This window comes from Panthera onca, chromosome B3 (genome assembly GCF_046562875.1).
Source record: "Panthera onca isolate mPanOnc1 chromosome B3, mPanOnc1 haplotype 2, whole genome shotgun sequence".
Lineage (NCBI taxonomy): Eukaryota > Metazoa > Chordata > Mammalia > Carnivora > Felidae > Panthera > Panthera onca.
Window position 1 is genome coordinate 48,247,191 of NC_138344.1, and position 10,379 is coordinate 48,257,569.

Here is a 10,379-nt window from a genome sequence, read left to right on the forward strand (position 1 = left end):
TTATTCAGTGTCTAGGTTTGGCTCGAGTCCCTATCCAAGATTTTGGGTAACTTGGTCAGCTCTCTTTTAGGTTTCTAATGGCATGATTTTAGTTATAGCCCTCTCTGAAGACTGCAATAGAACACACTCTACTCCCAAATGTTAAAGGAGCAGTGGGAGACAGATCCTTTCCTTCCTGCAAAAATGTCTCATTCTAGCAGTTAGGTCTCTTCAGTCTGATACAATTTGCCACTAATTGCTGGTTGAACCTAAGAGTCCCAGATGTCTCCTCCAACCGCCTGTTGGTTCTTGAAGGCCCCAAAGGCTCTACAATGCCCTCTCAAGCTCAAGCACCGCCCTTCCATCCTCACCCCAGGGCAGCTCAGGGTTGCAGCTCTGCTGAGCCCTCTAGTGGCTGCTGGGGTGACATAGCTCTTTCATGGAACCGATAAAAAACTCTCAAAAGTTGCACTCGGGAAGCCAGCCTGTGTGACACCCACTGGCGTACTTAAAAAAAAAGTCTAGTTTCTCAGCTTCCTTTTCTTAAGGGCCTTTGGCAGGTCTCAGATATATTATCTTTCTTGAATGAAATCCCTCACTCCCTAGTATCTCTCCCTCCCAGGGTGTGGCAATGTGAAGCCATCATACTTTCTTAGCGAGGTAAAAAAATTAGAATCTGGAGGACTAGGCAACTTTCCCCAATGCTTTTCTTTCTTTCTTTCTTTCTTTCTTTCTTTCTTTCTTTCTTTCTTTCTTTCTTCCTCTCTGCTTTCTCCATCTTCCCTATGGACATGGAATTTATATATACACTCAAGATTTTTTAGTATTATCTCATGTTCAGCATGGGTTGCAGATTGTGCAATTAGACTTCCAGGATCAAACTCCTGGCTCCTTCATTTACTAATTGGATAACTTTAAGAATGTTATTTAATCCTTCCAAGCTTCTGTTTCATTTGTTTAATAGGATAATTTATAGGAGAATACCTATATTATATATAGTTTGGGAAGGAATAACTATGATAATGTATGGAAAGTGCTAGGTCTGGCAGGCTGAAAGTGCTCAGCAAACATTACCTAATTGTTATTCTTTTTCAAAGCTTCTATCTAAAGCTTCTATCTAGTGCACGCCATGTCTATCAGTTTGGTACAGAAAAATACTGTCTGTAGAGGACACAAAGGTGCATATGCAAAATGAATTCATAAACAACCTATATTTTCCTAAAGTGGCTAAGCTAATAGTGACCTTAGGTTATAGGAAAGGGGACCAATTTGTATGAAACAATCAGTGCAAAGAGTATCAAGCTGCAAAGGAAACCAAGCAGCCTGAAATCCTCATGGAGGAGCAGTGTTTTGTACACAGGTGTTCCTCCTACTCCACCACCCCTGACCATCTACAAGCATTCAGAGTAAATCTGGGAGCCAGCCCTGAGGGCACAGCGGTGCAAAAGCAAGAGAGTTCCAGGGCAAGGCAGGGCACAAAACACTCCAAAGCCAGGAAGCCCAAGCCAATCAGATTGCTCACCCAGGACTCTAAGTGGTGGCAGAGCCTCATGGCCCAAAGTCCAAGCACAGCAGGAAAGTGGCCAGAGAACCTGATAGGTAGAAACCTGATAGAAACTGTTAGAAAAGTTAAAGCTGAGAGCTCACAACACCCACAAGCCCAGAGAAAGGTCAGTGTGAGCTGAGCAGCTGTTCCATCTGGTGCCAGAGGCCTTGGCGGTTGTCTTCTACAGCCAGGGAGTTTAGGCCTGCCTGATGAGCCCCACCTAGAAAAGCCAATTCTTCTGCTCTTAAAGGGGACTTGCTTGTTTCTAGCAGGGTCTTATTCTTGGTAGACAAAACTGTCTCTTAAGTGTGAATGGGAAGAAGGGCACAGAGTGTGTGTCCAGGGGTTCAACTGGCTCCAAAGGAAGGAGCTTATGTCTGAAGCCTGAGCCTCCATGTTGCCAGAATTGTATGTGTTTCTTTCAGAGGCAGGCAGGGGCCTTGGCTGCCAGGGACCCTGACAAGCCGCGACTTGAGCTGTGCCTTAGAGCCTGGGTTGGCTTGAGAGTGGTATAGAGGAGGGAGGGAGGGCATTCCTGGAAAGGGGGTGGGGTGGGGAGGTGAGGGGAACAGCATGAGCAAAGGCACGAAGGAAGAATGAATCTGCTGCGCGTTGAGAATGGCATGGAGACTTCACTGATTGGAGCCGGGAGTTCTTGCAGGGGGATGGAGGCAGCTATGATTGGATAACTAAAGTGGGGCCAGATTTGGAGGGCTTTGAATGCCCGACTGAGAAGCACTCAACCCAGCTCCTGACTTGCGATTTCCGTTCAAGACTGAATTACCTAAAGGGTGGTTAATTCCAACGGGTGTTCTTCTTTGGGGGCTTTGGAAAAGTCAGCTTATCTTCTTACCTGCTTCAATTCTCTTCGCTTACCCAGGGAGAAGCAATAATCACTCGTCGAGGGCAGAGGGAATAATGTTGATTAATTTCACTTCTCTTGATTTGAAGATGCAAGGGGAAAAAAAAAACAGAATCCCATTTCCACGCCAAATATTATATTTGGTTTCTCCTCCTCCTCGTCCTCACGCAAGTTCTCTTTCTCTCGCCAGCACCTCCCCCACGTTTTCCTGCTCTCCTCCACCAGCTTGGCCAGTCCCCTCCTCTGCCCGGGCGGCGCGCGTTCCGGGCCGAGCTGGCCCGCGTCTGCCCTGCGCACCCGTGCGCCCCCCTCCCGGTCCCCTGCGCCCGCGCCCGCGCCCGTAACCCGCACACGCTGGTCCACGCCCCCCCCCTCCCCCGGCGGAGCGGTAGGTGTTTAGCCGTCTGCGCCGGGCCGCAGTGCGGCTGCGCGCACTAGGCTGCCTCCTGGGCTGGCTGGGCAGCGGCGGCCGCTGTGGCGGCGGGGCCGGGAGCGAGCGGCGGCGGCGGCGGCGTGGGGAGTGGCGTGGAGCCGAGCCTGGGGCTGCAGCAGCGTGGGCCCCCGGAGTAGAAAGCCCCCGGGGCAAGAAAGGAAGGCCGGGCCGCGGAGTCGCTGAGCAATCGTTCTCGGATTTGGGGGAGCCTTGGCCCCCCCACCCCCACCTCGTCTTCAGACGTCCCCTTCTCATCCCCCTCAGCCCCGGCCGCTGACGGGAGGAGGCGGCGGCGGCGGGGGGCTGAGGGGCGCCGCCATGCCTCTCCCGCGGTGAAGCGTCCCTGCCGTGAGGAGCCGCTCGGTCTCCCCGGTGATGTCCCCCAGGCGGCAGGCGAAAGCGACTCACTCGAGCCCTGGGGTAAAGGCCTAGCTTATTCAGCTTCCTTCCTCCTCCTCCTCCTCTTCCCCTCCCCCCTCCTCCTCCTCTCCCCCTTCGTCCTCCCCTCCCCGTCTCTTCCCTCACCCTTCCCCGAGCCCCCATCTTCCCTCCCTCCCTCCCACCCCTCCAGCAGCGATGGCAGAGGAACAACAACAGCCGCCACCACAGCAGCCTGATGCCCATCAGCAGCTTCCCCCCAGCGCCCCCAACTCGGGGGTGGCTCTGCCAGCCCTTGTGCCTGGGCTGCCAGGGACAGAGGCCAGCGCGCTGCAACACAAGATCAAGAACTCCATCTGGTAAGAGGATCCTCCATCGCCGGGGTAAAAAAGCCCAGGCACATTTCTGCTGCAAACGGGGTGGGGGGCGGCGGGCGGAGGAAGAGGCTGAAGCATTCATTGAATGTGGGTATCCAGAGTCGGGTGCATTTTTATAGGACCTCTGGAGGTGTGGGGACTTTGCATCACCTCTGGTCTCCATATCCCCCCCCCCCCCCAAAAATGCTTTTACCCCCTCAATTGTGAGTGTAGATAAACAAGTTATTTGTGGTGTTCATTTATGTGTAAGAGGAATATGGGACGAAATTAAGTCATGTTGCATGATCGTGGCATGAATTTAGGACTCAGGAATGTGAAATGTGTTTACTCCTTTTTGCAGTCATACAGAAAGGAAGAAGTGTATTGTGAATTTTCACCAAACAGACATTGTGCGTAAGAATATTAATATGCAGCACAAAACCTAATGTGTCTCTTCCTTTCGGTTGGTTTAGCTGCTGTTTCTGGATGTTTTTGCCTTCTTTATTCTGAGATTAAATTTCCTTTCCAGGGAGTTTATTTGCATGATTGTGAAGAAAGGGCTTTTTTAGTATATGATATTTTAAGGTGGCAGTTTACACTGTAAAGTGATTTTTTAATTTAAAAAGATGTTTTATTTTAAAATGTCTTGCCATTTCGTGCCTTTTTCTTTTTTTTAAAAAACCATAGGTGAGATATCCTTTGCCATTTCTCTGCTTGCTTGTATGAGAATTTACAATATTTCAGCATTAGGTTAAACTCTGACGGACTGGTGGCAATCTTTTAATAATTAAATACATTGAGTTAAGTCTATCCTCTATTAGAGCCATTGTAAATATTCTTTGAACATGAACTTGCATTATTTTTGTAGGATTCTTCATTAACTGACATTTTTAAAAAATGTAGTACTGTTTTGAAAGTGGAAAGCAATATTTGGACTTTGGTCTAAGAGATTGCTTTTAATAGACGTTTTAAAATAGAATGTGGTGTAAAACAAGCTCTGATTTTAAAAATGAAATACCACATGTCCATCATTGAATATGACTACTAAAATATTAAAACTCCTTCATTTTATTGCAATTTAAAAAATAAATGCATCATAACACATTGTAGTACAATATTTATGCATTTTAAAAACAGTCACAATTTTTAAATACAAAATTAAGGTTTGTTATATGGTAATTTTTATTATTTCTTGGCATACATCCATGTTGTCATGATGCTGATATGAAGTAGGTCAGTGCAGGCTTTAATAGTTTCTTACTACACAGTAGTTGGCAGCTGAGTATCTTGCTTTCAGTTTTAATTTTAAAATGAAGTTTAAATATTTTAAGGTAGAATTTTTTGGCTTTGATGATAGTCATGTTTTGGCAGCTTGAATAGGTCAGAGAAGTAAGATTGTCGTGTGTGTGTGTGTGTGTGTGTGTGTGTGTGTGTGTGAGAGAGAGAGAGAGAGACAGAGACAGAGACAGAGAGACAGAGAGAGAAGCCTTTATTCCTTAAGGGATACCCTCACCCCCTTTTGAAAACTTTAAAGGGAGAGATGGTTAATCTCCTGCCAGAAAGTAGTGGGTTTTAACCCCTATTAACTTAATGTAACTTAGTGTCTCTGAAATCATCATTGAATTGTATTTGCCCCTTGGTTTTTACATTTAAGGTAAGGGGCATCCAAATTAAAGAACTAAAATCTTTTACAAAAGGCACATTTTAAAAGTTGAATTAGTAATGTATTTTAATTTATTATGAGAACAGTAGGGGAAAGGAAACTCCACTTTATATTTTTAAAATAGAAGTTATATAGCCAACTGACTGAATAATAATGATAGTGCTCTTTTTGGTAAATCATGTGATTTAATTATCCTTTCATTGATAATTTGTATTTACACATTCATTACAACTTAACTGCACTGACTCTAATGTGAGAAAAACTTATCCTAGAGTGCACTTCATTTTTTGCTACTTGCTCAGAAAAAATAATGGGCAACAAACACCTTCATCCCCAAGTATACAATTTCATATCTTTATTTTAAAATTGTAATGCCACACTTACTAGTGTTTAATTTTCAAGCGTAGAAATCCTATTTGCAAAAATGATTACGTTTAGAACTTTGGAACAAACAACAGTAGTGGGTCATAAACAGCATTAGTGGAGATAGTTAATATATAGTCTCATATCCCCTGACCCACAAGGCTGGATTTGTATTATTCATCAAGTGACTATCTAAAATAAAGACACTAAAAAAAGTGAAAGCCTTTTCACCACCATCTCCTCTAAGAACTAGTGTGCTAAATTAAAACTATTTTTAATAGATAAGATTGCAATTCTTTAAGTATCTCATTTCACATTTTTTGAGGGAACAATATCTTTTTATCAGTTACTTTATAACTTGATAATGCTCTGAGAGATCAGTTTTGTACTACTTTCTACATCAACCTTTGGTATCATTACTAATGAGAATTTAAAATTACATTAAGCCAAAATGTGGCATTTTAAAATTATCAAATGGGTTTTGCATTTAGGTTGATCACAGTTTCTAAATTATTGAACTTGCAGATCACAAACAAGTCCGTACTTGTCTTCCTATTCAACAAATATACATATAATATGTGAGGCAGGCCCTTAGTTGGACAATGAGTTATTTATTATTTCAGTTCATAATTATTCTGTTAAACTAAAATGCTGTTTGATGAAAGTATGTCCATTGTAATTTTAAGCATTAAATGAGACTTTGAAAAAAAAGGTTAAGTGTTCAAAGTTGAAATCATGGTACCTGATGAGATCAGAAATTATTTCATAAGAATTGGAAATAAAATTCTAAAAAAATGTTAATAAGGTAGTTCTAGAAAATGAAGATACTGCCAACTTGATAGTGTTGTAATATTTGTTGATATATTTAAGAGTATCATCCACTTAAGTCCCAAGTTTATAAGCTGGCACTTCTTGACCTTCCTCATTCCCACTCGATAGACAAAGGTCCAAATCACTTACTACTTTGAGAGGAGAGGTATTTACAGAGATGTGTATTAATACTGAATATGCTGTGAAAATGTTATTTTCTAAATAATAGGATTCTAATATAAACTTTGCATTAAAAAAATGAAACTAGTAACCTGTGTTTTTTTCCTAAATAAAAATCTGTTCTGGCAACCTAAAACAGCCACAGCTAACCTCACTGCAAACTGCTTGAAATTAACATTGCACCCCTGTTTGGATACCTAAAAAAAAACAAAAAAAAACCCAAAGCAAGTTTTTCATTCCTCTTGTCTCCCCAATATCTTCGTAGTTTAAAGAAGAAAAAAAGAGAATTTGTGTTTAGTTAAAAATACCCCCCCACACACACACACACTGCTTTAGTTTCCATTTTAAAACAGTTTTACTTGAAGCCCTGATAGAATAAAATTCTTGTGAAAAAAATAGGATAGAAAAAAATTACATTTGATATCTCTTCTGCCTGTTTGTGATTAGTTAGGAGAATAATCATACCTACATGGGTGTGAGTGATTAACATTTGCAATTTGGCTGTAACATAAACAGCAAACCTTTATCTAGAAATTTGAAAGAAATCCCGATGTTTTACTGTAGAGAATGTTCTAATACTGTATTTACTCAAGAAACAAATTCAGGGATTTTTGAAAGAATTAGTTATCAGTTGTTTATAAGCCTGTTTATAACCCTTTATTTATTTATTTGTAAGACCTTGCAAACCATTTGTTAAACAGTCCTTAAGATGTGTCATTGTCCTACCTACTTCTTGGAAACAGACAAATTAAATGACAGGAAAGATAGGATTCCTCTCATTAATTATCACACCTTGGAAGCAGTGTTGGTGCCAGAGTTTCTTGTCTTTATTCAGTCCGGTAAGTCATACAGACTTCGGAATCTCATGCATTTTAGACTTAAAATTATAATCAAAGTGAAATTATGTATGTGGACCTTTTGGATGTTTTCTAAATTCAATTTAAACCCAAATTAGACAGTTTTGTTTTACTTTTTTATATATTAGTTACAGAGAGCAAAGTATGATGATCCACAAGGTTTACATGGTAAAGCCATATTAGACCTGATTTCTGTCCCATGTACTAGAACTCAGCAGTTCCATTTTGTCCTTGGTTCTGGGTCAGGGCATTTATGAGCTCTGTCTGAGAATAGTTATTGTTCCTTCAACTGCAGTGGGAAACATTTACTATAAAGCTTATAACTTTAGAGTTTACTGTAACCTTAAGTCCTTGATCTTCATTTTGCTTTAAAATTAGAGACTGACTAGTACATTACCTGGCTTTCATATAGTATTGAATAGTTGGTTGAACATGGGGCTTGTCCTGTATTGAGACTAGCTGTGATGGTTGCATCCCAACAGTTTGTGACTTCAGAAAGAAGGCAGTTCCTTGTTCTCTGTGATTTGAAACTGATAAAATTGTTTTCCCTATTGACCAGGAAGGCAAGTAAAGCAGTTTCAAGCCCCTGGCCTAATGTTTAGCTCTTAGGTAATGGATGTGTGTGTGTGTGTGTGTGTGTGTGTGTGTGTGTGTGTATAATTTACCAATTCGATCTCCCTACGGGGATGTGTCTTGAATGTTATGTGCAAAACTGATTTGGTTTCTGCCTCACTATTAGTTTTGGTATTATTGGGGAAAATGAGCTTCACCGTGGTAGAAAAGACAGAAATATTTTATGTTATGAATGATAATGCTTTGAGTAAAAACTTGTGTCAGATCACTTTTTATATTAGAAAGACAATTGTTGCACACAAAAATTGTACAAATGAAAATAATTAAAATGAGCATTGTCATTTACTGAAATTTGAACACTGAGCAAGAACAGTGTGTAAGTACTCACCTGACTGAGTACCTGCTATATACAACATACTATGCTAGAGACTGGCATTTGAGGAATGTGCCTTCACTTGTAATGTTAACCTAAGCAAAAAAGTGCAATAAAATGTCTCTTTTATTTAGTTAGGGAACCAGGGAAAGAGGTGACAAGTGCCAAAGTGTTGATTGTGAGAAAAGTAGACCTTCATTTCCTTGTCTGTAAAATGAAAGGTTTATACTAGATGACCTTGCAAGTTCCTTTAGCTTAACTTTCTATGACTGTGTTACTAAATTAATATTGACAGGAATAATAAAACATACCATAAGCACAGTGAAAGACTAACAGAATTAACTAATCATAGGCAATCAACAGAACATTTTCAATGGACGAATTGTTAGGATTTGTCAGTGTTTCTTGGGTGTTAGCCCAGGACTATCTGAAGGTGTTATTCACTTTTTGTTACCTTATGCAAGAGTTCTGTTATGTGAGATTCTGTCTGCAAATATTTATTGAGCATGTATTACATTTAAAGTATTCTAAGAGCCGTTGTTGATTGTGCAGAAATATGTAAGTCTGTGCAGTAATCCCTGTTGTTGGGGAGTTTACTAATTGAGAGATTGCACTATGGGGACTATTTGTGTGCTCATTTTGTTTTGCTTATAATTATAAAGAAGTGCTCAGTACTTAAAAGCACCTCACATAGGAACTTTTTCCTGTAGTAATAGTGTAACATTTTAAGGCAGTAGTGGTTTGGTTATGTAGATAAGAAAGGTGTGTTTTCAGAATTATTTAGTATAGGGTGGAGCTTCACTACTTCTCCTCTTCACCTAACATAGACTTTTTTATGTTTATTTATTTATTTTGAGAGAGAGACAGTGCAAGTGGGGCAGAGGCAGAGAGAGAGGGAGAGAAAGAATCCCAAGCAGGCTTCACGCTCTCAGTGCAGAGCCCGATACAGGTCTCGATCTTAAAAAGCTTAAGATCATGACCTGAGCCGAGATCAAGAATCAGAGGTTCAACCAACTGAGCCACCCATGCACCCCTAGGGTAGACTTTTTAATGTGTTATTGTGACAGTGTTCTTTATAAGTGTAAAGAACAAGACAGTAAGATGGTTACTCCATATCTCTGCCCAAACTTAAACCAGTGCCTCTTTTTCCACCAGCCTGTGTGTATTTACTTGCTTTCTCTTCTGCTTTATTGAGGATTCTAAGACTTCAGGTTAAAGATGAACAGCATCGACCAAAAGGAGGAAGGATCTTCCTGTCCTGGGCAAGTTAATAAATAAGGAACAATAAGCTCTGAGGCCTTAATGCACTGTGCGCTGGCTATGAGATTAATAAGAGAGTTAACACTTAACCTTAACCCATGTGAATAAAAACTTTAAAACATTTAATTTTTCTTTCTTGAGACATTTACTTTTTTCTGATAGTGGGCTCTAATACCTCCTATTTATAAGAGGAAATAGAAGACAACGAGGTTTGGTTAATTATGCATAATACCATTTTCAGACATCTATTACAATAGCTTCTCTATATATTATGAAAAGTTGTGTGGGAGGTGAGGTTTTATATTCCTCATATCTTAAAACAAACTGAAAACATGAAGATATTACTTGCTCTTTGAGTCTCTGGTTTCTGAATTCATAGAGCGAGAGGTCAGAGTGACAGATTCCAATCTGTTATGTCTTGGAATTTTGGAAGGCAAGAGTCCATATGGTGTGAAATACCATCTCTTCCAAATAGCTTTGTCTTAAAAAAAAAAAAAAAAAAAAAATTTTTTTTTTTTTTTTTTTTTTTTTTTACCTGAACCCATTCATAGTCTGAGCTTGGATAGCAAGGGTTCAGATAGCAAAGGATACCTTTACACTAATTCCAACACAGGATTAACAAATTGATTTGAATTTGCATGCTAAATCTGATTGATTACTGATACCTACCAAGAGCATGGGGATCAATGTGAACTATTGGTTATCTTGGAGGGGGAGGGTATGAGTCTCTAGGGCTGTGGTGTTGG

At 40.6% G+C, this 10,379-nt stretch overlaps 1 protein-coding gene across 2 annotated transcripts in view; it reads left to right on the forward strand.

Annotated features, from left to right (window-relative positions):
- Positions 1-2,400: 2,400 nt before the first annotated feature.
- Positions 2,401-10,379, forward strand: part of RFX7 (regulatory factor X7) — a 140,937-nt gene continuing 132,958 nt past the window's right edge. Inside the window, exons 1-2 of one of the 2 annotated variants that reach the window (XM_081795869.1) lie at positions 2,401-3,240; positions 3,392-3,557. In XM_081795869.1, the coding sequence (XP_081651995.1) occupies positions 3,397-3,557 (161 nt within the window). In that variant the 5' untranslated portion in view covers positions 2,401-3,240; positions 3,392-3,396. The remainder of the gene's footprint in view (positions 3,241-3,391; positions 3,558-10,379) is intronic. The other variant, XM_081795868.1, reaches the window with a different exon arrangement.